This window comes from Gadus chalcogrammus, chromosome 4 (genome assembly GCF_026213295.1).
Source record: "Gadus chalcogrammus isolate NIFS_2021 chromosome 4, NIFS_Gcha_1.0, whole genome shotgun sequence".
Lineage (NCBI taxonomy): Eukaryota > Metazoa > Chordata > Actinopteri > Gadiformes > Gadidae > Gadus > Gadus chalcogrammus.
In genome coordinates, this window is record NC_079415.1 from 7,746,126 (window position 1) to 7,762,574 (window position 16,449).

The 16,449-nt window shown below is 40.9% G+C and overlaps 2 protein-coding genes across 2 annotated transcripts in view; both read right to left on the reverse strand.

Annotated features, from left to right (window-relative positions):
- Positions 1-8,022, reverse strand: part of LOC130380836 (guanine nucleotide-binding protein subunit alpha-14-like) — an 8,592-nt gene extending 570 nt beyond the window's left edge. Inside the window, exons 1-7 of the mRNA XM_056588199.1 lie at positions 7,747-8,022; positions 6,461-6,645; positions 6,068-6,222; positions 3,412-3,540; positions 2,503-2,632; positions 2,218-2,371; positions 1-1,857 (exon numbers count right to left, since the gene is read on the reverse strand). The exon at positions 1-1,857 is cut by the window's left edge and continues 570 nt beyond it. Of these exons, the coding sequence (XP_056444174.1) occupies positions 1,667-1,857; positions 2,218-2,371; positions 2,503-2,632; positions 3,412-3,540; positions 6,068-6,222; positions 6,461-6,645; positions 7,747-7,867 (1,065 nt within the window). The 5' untranslated portion in view covers positions 7,868-8,022 and the 3' untranslated portion in view covers positions 1-1,666. The remainder of the gene's footprint in view (positions 1,858-2,217; positions 2,372-2,502; positions 2,633-3,411; positions 3,541-6,067; positions 6,223-6,460; positions 6,646-7,746) is intronic.
- A 633-nt stretch (positions 8,023-8,655) lies between these two features.
- On the reverse strand, positions 8,656-16,370 carry LOC130380548 (guanine nucleotide-binding protein G(q) subunit alpha-like). The gene is made up of 8 exons (XM_056587788.1): positions 16,279-16,370; positions 15,809-15,992; positions 14,987-15,171; positions 12,886-13,040; positions 11,878-12,006; positions 10,936-11,065; positions 10,094-10,247; positions 8,656-10,009 (listed from the first exon to the last, which is right to left on the reverse strand). The coding sequence occupies exons 2-8, from the start codon at positions 15,942-15,944 to the stop codon at positions 9,819-9,821; spliced, it is 1,080 nt and encodes a 359-aa protein (XP_056443763.1). The 5' UTR covers positions 15,945-15,992; positions 16,279-16,370; the 3' UTR covers positions 8,656-9,818.
- Positions 16,371-16,449: the final 79 nt, after the last annotated feature.

Consider the following 16,449-nt stretch of genomic DNA (forward strand, 5'->3'; position numbering starts at 1 on the left):
AAAGTTATCGTGTTCTCATGGCGCTCTGATGGTTCTACTTCCATTTGGTAACTGGGTCCAGATTTTGATAGAAGAGTTGCCCAGTTGGTGACGTATTGTTTATTAGTGACGCGCATAAACATGGCGGAACGTGAACGTTTTACTCAATATAAAAGAATCAACCATCATATCACATACTTTACTATTGATTGACGTTGTAACCTTCTGGTGGCATCGACTTTGCTCAGTTTTAAACGTTGTGTACTGGTAAACCAGCTTTGGATAAGAGCAAGCGTATAGCCTTCCATATAGTTGCAATACAATGGGCTTCTCATAAATAAAAGCAAAAGGATAGGAGGGGATAGGCATCAAGGATATAAAGGCGTGCAAACTTGAAACTGATCATACTAAGTTCTGTTTATTTCTGACTGTTTTATGCTGTTAAGAACTTTAAGATTCCGAACGCAGGTTGCTGTCAGGAACACGTGTGAGCGTCATCACTGACGAGACGTCTCGTTAATACAAGGCCTTCAATCCTTCCTAAATGACCCATATCCGGTCAAATCTCAACCAGCCAACCACTTCCTCCCAAAATAACCCAATCAAATTAATCAAAAACCCCAGTCAAACTGATCACTCAAAATTCCCAGTCAATGACATTTCTCAAAATCAACAGCAAACCAGTTCCTTCCAAAATTACATGTATCGAGGCAAATCCCAATCAGTCAATCGGATTGCTCAAAATCCCAAGCTTATCAGATCACTCAGATTCCCCAGCCAATAAGGTTGCTCGAAATCCACAGCCAATCAGATTGCTTGAAATCTCCAGACAAACCTCCTGAAATACCCGCATTCAGGCATATCACAATCAGCCAATCAGTTCAAAATAGTACAATCAGACAATATATAAAATGAATGCTGACACTCCACTGATTCCAACAGTCCAAACTCTAGAGGCAAAAAACTATCAATAGCAAACAAACATAAAAACACCATAAACGTAAAATCAAGTGTCTTTGACCCATTTTGTAACTAAACTGTTTACAACCAATGTATATTAGTGTAGGGAGGGTTTCAGAGAAAAGAGGTAAATTGCGGAATTTCAGCGGAAATTAAATTCCCTCCACTTATGCTGTGTTCATGGACGGTTATATTGTAAAAGCTAAATTCACAACAATATTGTAATTTAATATTGTGAGCTGCATTAGATGATAAAAAATACTTTTAGATAATATCTATCCTATCAATTTTTCTCCTCTATGCAGGTCCCTATCTTTCCCCCTAGGCGTCATTAATAAATAAATGAAAGCAGTTAGTGCCTTCTTACAACTCCTCGGATAAGGCTGACTAAGGGCTTGGACTGCGAAGTATACGTCACACGACATAGACAAACCCGGAGGAGTTAACTCCCTCTGACTCCTTACACTAACTTCAGTAAGACCCATTAAGATGCTTTGAGACGTTGATACTATTGAAAATGAATTCATTCATTTCACACTTTCTAAACCAAAATATTTTTTTGGTACAAAAAACAGCTTCCTTCTGTCGTCGAGTGGCCTCAGGCTTTGGCATGTTGTTACATTAATGAAACACATAATCGGCACTCTATTATCTGCAAGAAATTGCACAATCCCCCAACACCCCCCCCAAACAAATACAAAAAACGACTCCCAATCTTTCTCAGTCACTATGTTAAGTTGAATTGGTTGAAGTTGATCTTCATGACAATGTCTTGGACGTCAACGAAGATTCGTCGGATGTTCTCCGTGTCCGTGGCGCAGGTGAAGTGATGGTAGAGGGTCTTCATGTGGTCGGCGTGCTGGTCCGTATACATCTGTAGGATGAAGTTCTTGGCTGCAGCAGCGTCTCCCCGGGGCCCTGGGTGAAAGAGTTGTAGACGACTTGTGAATGACGTAGAAGAGACAGCCGTTATTGACTACCGAAGCCAAGGCAACCAAGGCAATCGTAGGCAACCAAGGAGTTCCGGAGGCAGGTCTTCCCGCCTGCCAACCGCAGACTTTTTATTAACATGACCTTATTACCAACTTGAAAAAAACATTGTCAGTTCTTGTTGTTGCATCCTATGTGACAAATCTTTAATTAAAATGTGGTTATTATTAAGTTTAATTATTTAGAAAACGTGTGGTTCAGATAAATGGATGGATGGAGCAACTGCTATTAAAAAAAGGACATATTGCAGTTTTAAATCCACATCATTGATTTGCGTGCATGTCAGACCTCTGAACGTGGGGAAATAATCCGCCAAGTTGGAATGCGGGATCTTTTCCTCCAGCAGGTCTGTTTTGTTGAGGAAGAGGATGAAGTGGGTCTCTTGGAAACAGGGGTTGGAGACAATAGTCCTGAATAAAGCTTTGCTCTCTTCCAGTCGATTCTGAGAAGATCAAAAACAAGAAAATAGCTTGAAATCATCTATCAACAGCCAAGCTTCAGGACAGGATGAAAAGTATCATCGACTTCCTCTCTTCTTCAACATTTAAAATGAACACCTGTCTTTGCCCTTACCTCCTTCGTATTTTCAAAGAGGACCTGGTCGTACTCGCTGAGGGCAACAAGGTAAATAACGGTGGTTACGGACTCAAAACAATGGATCCACTTCCTCCGCTCCGAGCGCTGGCCACCCACATCCACCATCCTGTATCAAAGGACCCATAGAAAAGAGGAATTTAGGTGGACCTAATTATGAATAATATACTCTGTTACAGTATGGGGTAAGGTGGGAACCCAAATGAGGTGCGTAATTAAATGGCCAAAAGACAAAATACAGAGCAAAAACGCCATTACTAGCCGTGCAACAGAACCACTTTCCGCCTGAATTCAATGAGACAAAAATTGTCCCATGGCCGAAGTATAGCGCTAAGATGTCGACGGAGCCTCACTGCCTAACAGTTCTCCCATGACTCCTGCACTGTTTGGGTTGTAGCTTCAAGGTCGAATGCACAAATTGTAAGTCGCTTTTGTGTGTCAGTGTGTTCAATGCGTATCAATGTTTGCTATATAATATACAAAGACAGAACACGCAGTTATAATTCCCATTGGCGCTATCATGACTGCTCATCTTTGCTTCAAGTGAATCGCGTCTCCCAGCTCAACCCAGCTTCTAACGACGAAGCTGGGTTTAAAAGGTGGTTCAGTAGACGGCCTTTGCCATCACCTTCCCGGACAAACACCGTCTTTAAATCTAGCACAGGTGGGCAATCGCTTTCATTTTCCAGGGAGTCGAACACCTGGTGTTTATAGCGTAGCTCTGACGGCTAGGTGGCTTGAGTTGGGGGGGGGGGGGGGGGGGGGGCGCGGGTTCGGGAGAATAGTTTCATTCTGTTTTTCAGTTCTCGTTATGGTCAGGGTGGGGGGCATTGGACTGGACTAAAATGGACTTGAATGTGAAGTGGGACGTGGCCTGAAGGGACTTACCTGAAAATAGCTTTCTTCATGTCAAAGGGGTACTCTATGATACCCGTGGTGGGCACTCTGACTCGTAGAATGTCCTGCAGCGTGGGGACGTACGACGGAGCAGTGATTCTGTCCAAATCACTCAGGTAGCTGAAGAACAAACACATTAAACGACAACGGACAGGGAAGTCTAGGGGTTACTTACTTCATTAATTAAAAACACAGAAAGGAAAATTACCCTGCTTTTAAGGGAAGCTTAAAGGATACTCATTTGTAGCCATGATTTTGCTGTGACAGTTTGGTATACAGTATAAATATATAGCATTATATAATAAAATAAATACATTCATTTACATGTAACAATTGCAAACAAAGTTTGCACCTTAAATTCCATGCATATATATATATATAAATATATATATATTTATATTAGGGATGCACCGAATATTCGGCCACCGAACGCCGAAAATGGCCCAAAACATAATGTTCGGTTTCGGCCGAAGGAGTAAAAAGGCCGAACATAATACGCCGAACATTTTTATTATTTATTTATAAAAATAAATAAAAAGTTTACTCATTTATTTAAAGGTAAATTATTCTTAAATTCTTGCTATAATGTCTGCTGGAATGTTAGAAAACGTTCAGTATTAAATAAATATTTTGTATCAAATTTGTAATTGATTTTTTTTATAGAAAAGCAAGACAAAAAAGTTTATATAGGACATTTAATTGTTTGATCTATGAAATGGTGAAAAATTAAAGCAAAATGAATGAAAAACATTGAAAGACACATTCGGTACTCGGTTTCGGCCTTCGGCCAACTGTTTCAGTATATTCGGTTTCGGTTTCGGCCAAGAATTTTCATTTCGGTGCATCCCTAATGTATATATACACACACACAAATATATGCACGTAATTTAAAGGCATACTTTTGTTTATCTATACACTTCCCAAAATTTAAATCCCTGTGACTATAGCTGCCTCAAATGTTTTCAATTTTAAAACTTTCATGCAAATAAATGTCAGTTAATTCACTCTATTGCCCAATGAGTTTACAATATGCTGAGCCTACGGCCCACTGATGAAGCCCTTGTATTTGCAGTACTGTGAATGTCACAAACTGGGTGTCTCTGGTAAATCTTGCCATGATTTGAAATCCCAAGCGGCGCACATCACCCAGGGATGGTTATGCCGCCAGAGAGGCTATGGCGGCGCACTTGCACAGATGTGTTTTCTTCACAATAGGTGGCGCCAAAGAAAACAAACGGAGCTCTTCGAGGTGACCACTTTAAGGGCATTTTATTTAAGCTACTTTATGTATTTTTGTTACGTGCTTGGTTGTTGTCCTTGTGTTTTCCTCCATGTCTCCCCTCTTGTTCTCTGTAGGTGTCTTGCCATTTGCTGTTCCAGCAGCATCGGCCAACCCCCTGTCCAATCTGAGCTCTCCATCCAATTAGTGTCATCAGGCCATTATAACCTGCAACTGTTTCTCGATTGTAACCCACTCCATTGTCTGTCTGTTTGGTTGATGTGTAGTGGCCAGTTTTTTAGTGTGTGCTTGGTACGCCACAGGGGTTTAGATGAATAGGGAAGATACCCATGGGTTTACACTACCATCCATATGAAGTTTTCGTGTGTTAACACATCAGGTTAGAAGCGGGGGCCGCGCTATGTATGTATTAGCCTAGGCTGCGTGTGTTCACTTGTAGTTGTCACTTTATTTTTGCTTTCTTTGATTTGGCTCCTCTTATAGTTCCCTATACACCCCGTGCTTTTGTTCCTCCAGTCAGTTCGACGTCAATATGTGTTATGGTTCTCCTACTCCCCCTAGACATAAACAGCTTAAGACTTGGAGCCGTAACACTTTTACTACTTTTACAGATTTGCGTTCAACTATGATATCTGTCTTAAACTTAAAGGTTGGGTATGGAATTCTCTTTTTTGGTCATTTTTGCAAAATTACTTGAAATCCTTATCATAACCCACTTACAGCCACTGAGTTAGAAGTACTGACATGAAAATTAAACAAGTCAATCATCTGTGGAACGGCCTGGGCTCGAAAAACTCCAGCCAATGATTTCCAGAACCACTGAGTGGCATTGGACAGTAAGTATGTCAATCAAACGGTCGTACTGCACTCCCCCTCCTCCGCTCCCCGCGCGTGACCCCTTCGTGCACGTACTCAAAGCTCGTGACCCAGAGCAAGCTTCTGTTTGTAGTTATCCTGCGGTAGCTACTGGAGCTAGCTAACTCGCTAATCCACATTTGGACCTAGCACTAGAAGACAACCCTAAACTCCAACCGAGCTAGCCTGGCTCGCTCTCGCGCATCTGTGTTTGCGCTCGTGCATGATTGCGCGTCCATGTACTTGGAATGGGTGGAGTTAGAGTCAGCGTTGAAGGAGAGGGGGTAGGACCATTTGAGTTGTGTATTTTCAAAATCTGCTGGCGTTACGCAAATCCCATACCCAACCTTTAAGTGTGACTATCTATGGCAATACACACCACTTTATATGTATACACACTGTATACGTGTATGCACACACACACACACACACACACACACACACACACACACACACACACACACACACACACACACACACACACACACACACACACACACACACACACACACACACCATTCTCATTTCCATGACATGGTTATTAAAACTCACTATTCAGCGGAGTCAGAGAGCTGGAATTCCCTCCTGCGTTGGAAGCTTCTGCGGACCCCCTGGTCGCTCCACACCTTGCGGATGGCGTCCACCTGCCAGAGCTCCAGAGCAGACACCTGGCCTACTTGGAGCTGGCTCAGCCTCTCCGCCAGGACCTGGCATACACACAGACTATAAACCTACAGGCTGAGAGATCAAGATTATCATCAAGCGTAGCGTTATCCTGGTCTACCGCAACGCAATTTCCGTTCTCTAACTTCCTGACCTATGAGCTGTGTACATGGGATTACAGTCCCTGGAGCAATAATAATAATAATATAATTGTTAGTGCATGTGTGCGTAAGTGGGAGCCTGAGTATGTGCATTTGACGAAGAATTACAAAAGTATCTCACAATGTTATTGTCGTCATGGTAGTCAATGTGTAACATTCCCATGGCGCTAATCAGTGCCTGGATGGCAGTGACCATGTTCTGAAACACGAGACGAGCAAAGCCTCTTCTCTCCGCCTCTGTGTATCCAGATCCATGGATGATTCTCATCTGCTTGATGAAAGTGCTCTTCCCACTTTCCCCGGTCCCTGGGCACATCAGAGAAATACGGAAGACAAAACATGGACAAGGATCAAAGTGCGCCCGAAATAGGACGTTTGGACATATATGCATATGCGTACTACACACACACACACACACACACACACACAAACACACACACACACACACACACACACACACACACACACACACACACACACACACACACACACACACACACACACACACACACACACACACACACACACACACACACACACACACACGCACACACACATTAGATATGCTTATCTATAACAAACCTAACAGGTCACTTAGATCTACTGACACTGGCCAGTTGGTTGTGCCTATAGTCAGGTCTAGGCAGGGTGAAATGGCATTTAGCCATTGTGTTGTCCACCAAGTACCACCAGAAATGAAATCTGCCCCTTCTGTAACAACTTTTAAAAACTTGTTTTTGTTTCGTTTTATTCAGTTGATACTTGAATAATTATGTATATGACTATTTTTTATTTGTTTATTTATCTATATGTATATATACATATATATATAAATTATATATATCGTTCCATTTTTTTTTTTTTTTAAAAGCACTTTGAATTACCAGTTTGTCTGATACAGTGTTATACAAATACATTTGACTTTGACATTGACTTTGACTCACGCGTACGCCTCGAGAGGGCAATAATTGATTTATAAGTGAAAGCTTTACTTAGCCTATCAAATCATCATTATATAGCCAACCAACATAGTGTTGCAAAAAAAAATGTAACAATGCCCATAAAATGAGCCTCTATAAGAAGTTGTCTTCGCATATTTGTTATGCAAAATCATATCAGCTGTCCAGGTTGATATGATCTTGCCTTCTTGATAGTTACTCTATATTTCGGGTTAGGCTAGTTATTGGTCTCTACGAATATTCGATTGATTTTGCATAATTGCATTTATTCGCATTGACCATTGTATTTCACATTAATAAAATGACATCATTTAAATAGATAAAATATTCAAATAAAGTTTCATCTAGATTCTAAGACGCATTAGTTCATCAGTCAATGCGTGGAAGTCAACCAGTCCAAAATGTGATGGGCGACCACTTCAATTAGCGGAGCCCACGGCAGACTTACCTAAGAGAAGCAACTTTATTTCACGGCGGGATTTCTCTTCATCACGACGAAGCATTCTTTGTATTTCAACATGTATCCTGTGTTGTTCCTTTTGTTGAGTAGACATACAACATTCGTCCATTTTAAACGGTAGAGTGCTGCTGAGGGGTTGGTATTGATAGTATATTGTTAAAGTAATGTCACAGCTAACAAGATGCCTAGATATTTCAACTGAAGCGTCCAAGAAAAGCGTCCTCGAGGTGGGTGAAACATTTACGTCAATAATGAATACAAATTAATTTTTTTTTAAAAGGCAGGTGTATTTCACATTCCTTGGTTTATAGGCGGGGAAATAGGCAGTCCTTGGCATGGAGGTATGTGTTAACAGGTAGTCTAGGAGAGGAGGTTCAGGTATTAAAGCGTTATCACGGTCTACAAGAACGCAATTTCCAGTCGTATGAACAATACATGCCACTTAACAGGCTCCGGGGCAATACGACAAGAATTACAACAACATCAACGACAAGGAGAATAAATTTGCCGTTTTTACAAAAAATTGACTAAACAATAACCGAATCATTTAAAGGAAACGGATATCCCTTAACCGGAAGTCTATTCTCTCGCCAATAACGCCTATTACTATATGAGGTGGTCGATTGTCAGTTAATATGCGAACAATTCAATTGGCGTAACTTCAGCTACGTGATGAATAGGCAACACCCTTTCATTTGTGAGATACAGATATGCACCCCCTGCTGTTTGTAACATTTGAAAGAAAACGTGAAAAACCTCCCAATCACTATGGTTATAACTTATGGCTATACTTTATATGTTATGGCTATAGGATTAGAGGAAGTTTTTGCAAATAGTCTATAGCAAAATATCCGGCTATTCATACCATAATGGATAAAAAACTGTTGAACTTTAATGAAACATTTGAATCAAAATTGAAATATACCCATTTTTTATTTAAAAGGTGTATTACTTAAACAAATATGACACTTGCCATGTAACAAAGGCCACGTAGTACTAAAAACATTTAGATTTGACTTTATTCATTCCCTTTTTCACCATTCGCCGCCTTATTTATGATTACACAATAAAAGTCAGCTTTATCTTCAGTTCCTTCCAACACTCAGGAATTATACATATTTAAAAGGCACAAGATATTATTGGTATGTACTGTTTCAAACGACAATATAAGAACAGTGTCATGCGGCGACATCGATCATTTTAGCTTTAGATATGTTTTTAGACTGGAATTACAATCCTGCTTTTAAAAAGAAATTACTTTGTAAAGATTATACTTGGCAATACAATCAGTGATAATTATTATAACTTAAATACTCATGGGTTGAGCTTACTGTTTTCACAATGCATCGGCGAAATACTTTGAAGTAAAGTAAAAATAAATTCATCAAATCTGATATCCAACAGTAAAAGTAACACATATAATGCAGCACAAAAACCAACAGTAAAAACAAAATAAAAAATGTGTACAATGTGCAAATCAATACCTGTACGCAAGTGAATGTGTTATAAGCAATAATAACTCCACAAATAGAAAAATTAAATCATTTAAATATACCCAAAGATACAAAAATAAACGTAACCAACTTAGGTTAGCGGTGTGTGGCGCTGCACAGCAGTTAAATCTACGTACTGGGGTTACATTTTGGATGTGTGCAACCTGTTCGCAAAATAATAAAAAGAACAATTATATATATATATATATATATATATATATATATATATATATATATACATATATACATATATACATATATATATATATATTTGTTCTAGTGTTCATTTATAAAGTCGTACACTGGAATTCTCTCCCTCTAAAAAGGACTTTGTGGGTCACAGTGCACCGTACCTATGTCCCCAGTAAGAGGGACCATACTGAATGATTATTAGGATATACTTCTTCATCAGAGTCGACTTCATCAGAGACCAGGGGAGAGGCGGGGCGGTGCAGTCACTGGGCCAGGTTATGCTGTGAGTTCCTCCCGTCACTGGTGGCCATATTCTACTTATTAAAGTTAGCAGTAGAGTAAGTCAACTCTCTTCCCCCCCCCACCCCCCCAAGCTCACACTAGATTGTACTCCTCCAGGTTCTTCTGCAGGATGTAGTCTTTGACCGCGTGGAAGACAAAGCGAATGTTATCCGTGTCCGTGGCGCAGGTGAAGTGGGAGTAGATGATTTTGGAGGGCTCTGGGTTCAGGTTCTCAAACATCTTCAGGATGAAGTCCCTCCCTGCCATGATGTCTCGTGGTGGGCCTGGGACATTGGAGAGCAGAGATCAGTTGAATAACAGTACAATTGACACTTATTTCTTTGCCAATTTCTATCACGATGACTCACCGTCATATTCAGGGAAGTAGTCGACCAAATGAGAGAAGAGGATTTTCTCCTCAAGCAGATCAATCTTATTCAGGAACAGGATGACTGATGAGTTCTTGAACCACTGGTAGGTTATTATCGTCTGAAATAAGGCTTTGCTCTCCTCCATTCGATTCTTGAATAAAACAAAACATAATAAGAAATATAAATAAAAAAACATTTCAGAATGATTTGAATCGTCAACAAGGATCAGATATTAAACAGCAGTACTTACAGGAGTGTGTCTGTATGCATTATCATACACACGCGTGCACACACACACACACACATACCTTTTTAACGGACATTAGCATGACTCAATGTAGTGTCTCAAGGGCTCCCCCTGCAGGAATGCAGCGCATACTACCACATAGCAATGAACACCACCACGTTGTAATGCCATGTTTGAGCCAGTGTGTAAACATCAATATGCAGAAGGGGAAGGCCACGAAGAGGAAAGGTACAGAAATCCAGAGTAATTTGGGTACAGCTTCAAGTGACTCTTTATTGTGATTGATCTCCTTACCAGACACAGCAGATACAAAGATAGATCAGTAAGATCCAAGATTGCTTGGATGCTTTTGTCTCTGAATGAGGGTGTTGAAACTGTTAAAGCGGGGTATACCGATTCTGTTTTCTGTCTTGATTACAACGCCCGAATAGAAATACGATTTCTCGTGCATCACATGATTACAACAAGTACATCTGCACTCGGAATCTCAGCCAGGGCCAACATGTCCGGGCAGCAATCAAATATTGCCCGGGGATGTATGACGATCCTGGTAAACGGCATGAGGATGAAGAAATTAGGCCCCGCTCCTCACCACGTTGTCCGATTCCACCAGGACCTGGTCGTACTCGCTGAGGGCCACCAGGAACATGATGGAGGTGACCTTCTCAAAACAATGGATCCACTTCCTCCTCTCCGAACGCTGGCCGCCAACATCCACCATTCTAGGAGGGCCCAGGACAACATTCAGCACATAGGAACACCAAAAGGGGACAGTAGAGGTTTGTGAATGTGACCATAGACTCCTTAAAAGGTGACATTTTATACCACCAGGTGTGTGTGTGTGAATAGCCGTTACAAGCAGTTTTGAAAATCGGCCTCTTCTGACATCACAAGTGGGCGTGTCCGCCTACATGTATGCTGGATAGATCAGTCTACCAGGCTACCCAGTGGACTGTAGCAAACATTGCACATCTATCCCTCATACATCTAGGTGGACACGTCCACTTGTGATGTCAGAAGAGGCCGATATTCAAAACTGCTTGTAACGGCTATTCACACTGGTGGTATAATATGTCACCTTAAGCCAGACGCATCAAGACCATAACGATTTCCAGTGTTTGGAGACAAGGCCTGAAGGAGCAGGTTGTTGGGTTGGGAAGCATCTTGCTCAAGATTGCCTACAGGTGGACTATGGACATTAGGGATCGAACCAAGAACCTTTCAATTAGGGGGGATCGAACACACCAGCCACTACCCCAACCACAATATAATTGATTACAAATAGCATAACATTTTTTAAATACCTTTAAAATATCTACTGCAGGGAAAATGTTTTCTGAACATAGATGTATACGGCAATCACTAGTGTTGCCAAGGACACCCCAAACAAATAATAACACAAATATGTATTCTTTTGAAATACCAATCTCCAGTCTGCCCCCCCAGCCCCGATGCTGAAGCAACGGGGGCTTGAATAGGAGCTAGTCGAACAAGTTCAGTTCAACCTTAAAAAAACAAACTTTCAAAGGCTTACCTGAAAACCACATCCTGCAGGTCAAAGGGGTACTCTATTATACCCGTGGTGGGCACTCTGACCCGGAGTATGTCCTGCTGGGTCGGCACATAGCCCGCGTCCGCGATACGATCCAATGCATTCAGATAGCTGGTGCACATGGGAAGGAAGAAATGTACTTATGTAGCATATGGTTAAGCAGTATAATATGGCATTTTAGGAAGTGAAATTATCTGTGCCTGAAATTATCAAATACATTCAAAGGCACCATAGAGAATTGCCTTTCTTGACAACAATAAAAGGAGCGGAACTCACGCACCATGTAGCCAATGCAACAATACGTTTTTATTAAAGGATAAAGTGCTACCCAAAGTGCGTGCAAAATGTTTTCAGTCCCATTCAGACCATCCTCAGTGCAAACATACAAAGGTAAAAGATTTCTTTATATAGACTACGCCTAGTTGTCAATCAAAAGGTCAGGTAGGTTCACTAGACATTTTAAAAGGCACCGCTCACCTACTTTCACTTTTCTCGACCACATACATGGCCAAGCTGAAGCCTGAAATCAACCCTATCAGGCCTGCATTTATATGCCTTTATATGTAGCATCTAATGCGAATCGAGTGTAGGATCTGTTAATATACCTTTACATAGTATATTATGGTTTTGTTGTATAGTACCCTGTTTATAAACCTATACATAGTATATTATGGTGTTGCAGAGTACCCTGTTTATATACCTCTATATAGTATATAACGGTGTTGTATAGGACCCTCTTTATGTACCTTGATACAGTATGTTATGGTATTCTATAGTATCCTATTTATACCGCTATATGTTATATTAATGTATAGTATTCTGTGCATGCCTTTGGCTACTGGTAGAGTTTTTTAATTCACTCAGTCCTTCCGTGTTTCTAAACTGTCACATTGGGGTTCTGGACTGGATCACATTTCAGCTCACTCGGTAAGTGCCGGAAATTTGCCTAGGATAAGAAGTCGATTTTGTCTTCATCATTTCGCAACTCACTATTTGGTGGAGTCTGAAAGCTGGTATTCCCTCTTTCGTCCGTAACACTCAAGAATGCCCTGGTCGCTCCACAGGCTCTTGATGGCTTCCACGTATGGATGGTTAAACGTTGAGACCTTTTCCACATCCACCATGCAGACAGCCATGGCATGGCCCTGAAATAAAGACAAATAGGACAATACGTGTTGATTAGGAATGCGGGTACAGAACTAAAAGCCTAAATAAGTACAGTGAATTCAGAAAATATTCAGACAACTTCAGATACAAAATATGCGTACTGGGGATTCACAAAGTATTCAGACAACTTCATAACCTAAATATACGTACAGTGGATTCACAAAGTATTCAGACAACTTCATAACCTAAATATAAGTACAATTGATCCAAAAAATAATCAGGTATGTTGTTGTACATGAATCTACAGCATCCAGTAATAACTGATGGTGTGTGTGTGTGTGTGTGTGTGTGTGTGTGTGTGTGTGTGTGTGTGTGTGTGTGTGTGTGTGTGTGTGTGTGTGTGTGTGTGTGTGTGTGTGTGTGTGTGTGTGTGTGTGTGCATGCGTGCGTGCGTGTGCGTGCGTGCGTGTGTGTGTGTGTGTGTGTGCGGAAACAGTTATACAGCATAACTGGTGAGTGTAACGAGTGTTTTTGGTTTAGCATTGCCCAGGGTTTGCTCATCGGTGTCTGGCGTCATTAACAACTTGCATAAAATCTGAGCGGGCATCGGTAGCATTCTGATGTAGATAAACAATTTGGGTTGTACTGGTTTTTTTTATGAGATGTTGTTCCCAGAAGGGAGCTTGAATGTGACTCAGAGGTATTTGTCTGACAGTTATTTCTTTGTTGGACTGCTTTGAATAGGTGCGTCTAAATCACTGTGTCGCCCAGTATTTCCGTGTTTGTGTTTTACTTGATTTGTTGGAGTTGGCTCTTTTGCAACTACACCTTGGAGCTAAGAGATTAAAGCTATTTGGACGAAGGCTGTTTTTCTCAACATTAAGACTGATCATTGTCATTTTATTAAATATGTAGTTGCATCACAAGGAAAAGTACAGGAATGCATGTGTCAACATTTCAGTTGTCATATGATGTCATCCATCCTCTTTATGAAAATCTTTCCCCCAAAAATGTAGAATGATGCGTTCAAGCAATACTTTTTTTTTGGAAAAATGTCACTATTTGTAATCGAATATTACCAGCCACAACTCCTCACACTGTTTCAAGGACACCATCTTGTTCCCCTTTGTATATATAGTATATTACGGTGTGCTATAAACCTGCGATGGCGCGTCTCGCAGTGCTTTGATCATATACCCAGCATCAGGATGCCTCGATGAGATTAACATCGTATCATTGCGATTGTCAGGCCTATCGAGATGTGTACAATGGACAAAGTGAATTGGCCTGCATAGTTTAGTTCGGCTACATACCCTACTTCTGTAATGCAATGTAAGGACGTAATATAATATGGTATGGTATAGTAGGATGGTACAGTATGATATGGTTTATTAGTATAGTATAGTGTAGTGCTGTATAATAGGACATGGTTTATTAGTATAGTGTAGTCTAGGGTGGTATAGTATGACATTTTAGTACAGTAATGTATAGTGTAGTGTGGTATGGTATGGTACGGTATATTATTATTAGTACTATACTATATTAGTATAGTATGCTATAGTGTAATGCTGTACAGTATACGATTTATTAGTATAGTATGGTATAATGTAATTCTGTATAGTATATGGTTTATTAGGATAGTATGGTATAATGTAATGCTGTATAGTATATGGTTTATTAGGATAGTATGGTATAATGTAATTCTGTATAGCATATGGTTTATTAGGATAGTATGGTATAATGTAATGCTGTATAGTATATGGTATATTACGATAGCATTGTATAACGTAGTGCTGTATAGTATATACAGCACATAGCTACTGTGTAGTGTTTCACTCTCTCCTTTCAAATGTATGAAAGAGTTGGCAGTAGCCCAGCGGCCGAGAGCTGGCGCTTACTAGACCCATGACATTATAATTCAATTGCTGTATGCCATAACAAGGGGACGACGCCTGAGACGCAGAACCGAAAGAAGAAGGATCACCTCATTGTGCTGGTACTTGTACGGGATCTGGAGTGCGCTCATGGCGTGGATCATCGTCTGCATGGCCGTGAAGATGTTCTGGTAGACCAGCCGGGTGTAGCTCCTCTTGTCTTCCTCCGTGTACCCAGAGCCGTGGATGATCCGCATCTGTTTGATGAATGTGCTCTTCCCACTCTCGCCAGTCCCTGAGTGGAAGTGAGGGATGCTGTTATTACACTAACCGACGAGACACTTCTTTAATCCAGAGTGAATACAGGGGCCGGTCGTTAAAGGGGGCATCTGGTTTACGCAGGGTTTACCAGGTACAAATGAAGACAAAAGGGGTGAATCTAACTCCAAACGTTTCAGCCTATGGATTATATTTGAGTTAATACACGCGGGTGTGTCAACGAGTTACTAAACCAGTTCTGTTAATGATATTAATTGGCACTTCCGATTTTGTTTGACGAAGACAAGCATTTTGTTTTGAACACTGAGTAATGCTCCGTTTAGCGTTAGTCAATAATTTCTGAAGACTAGTTCTGGCCATGGGTCTTTAGGGGGCTGGTTCAGGCCGTGCCCCCCGTTGGATGCCTTATATGCACAAAGTCCACAGCGTCTTGTATTGCATTTTCTCCTTAGAAAATGCAATACAAACTGTATATTTATCACAATTCCATTCTTTACACAGCACAAATCATTTGAAACATAATTACACACTTTGAATGCATTGGGAAGCGAAAGCATGGAATCATATCGTAAACAAACAGAAACAGAAACAAATACAAAAACAACAACCACCAACCACCAAAAAACGTCTGCGTATGGTTGTAATTTCTTTACCCAGCAAGAGGAGTTTGAATTCCCTTCGGGAGTCCTTCTTGTCCCGGCGGAGCTGCCTTTCAATCTCATAATTGATCCTACGTGCTTCCTTCGCCTCCTCGCCGAGGCAGCAGGCCCCCACAGAAGCCAGAGTCATAACTTTTGGAAACAGTTCACTAGTTGGATGAGGTAGTGGGGCCTGTTACTGTTGGTTGGAATGTTGGTTCAATCAGATACAGCAAATAGTTCACACGCATGCGATTATATGCAGAGATATGTAGGCTACTGGTTGTTGATATATTTTCTTACTCGCAGTGCAATAAAAAAATGATTGCGTAAAATATGCTGAAGAAAAGAATACATGGTGGTAGTAGTAACGTTAAGCCTGCGTCGTTTCTATTGTAATGGTTGCGTGTATACTGTGGTGATCAGCGGTCAAAGGATATTGTTTCAACCGGAGCAACAAGTAAAAGAGAAACAAAATATTTTACCCCTGAGAACCGAGTCCGGGCGTGGTGATCTGAATATGGCGGACTTTTACTTCATATGGCTCCTAATTAGCAAAATCATTCTCCGACACATGAAAAAACACACGGAAAATACGGATCCCACTTCGTTGTATGTCTATCCTTCCTGGTTTTGGTGCAGAACCACCATGGCTC

What these genes read in the sequence shown, in the direction of transcription:
- LOC130380548 (XM_056587788.1), bottom strand. Translation starts at nt 15,944, where the DNA reads ATGACTCTGGCTTCTGTGGGGGCCTGCTGCCTCGGCGAGGAGGCGAAG. An exon ending in ATTCAAACTCCTCTTGCTGG is followed by an intron (nt 15,172 to 15,808) that starts GTAAAGAAATTA and finishes ACTTCCACTCAG; the next exon opens with GGACTGGCGAGAGTGGGAAG. An exon ending in CTACTTCCCTGAATATGACG is followed by an intron (nt 10,010 to 10,093) that starts GTGAGTCATCGT and finishes CCAATGTCCCAG; the next exon opens with GCCCACCACGAGACATCATG.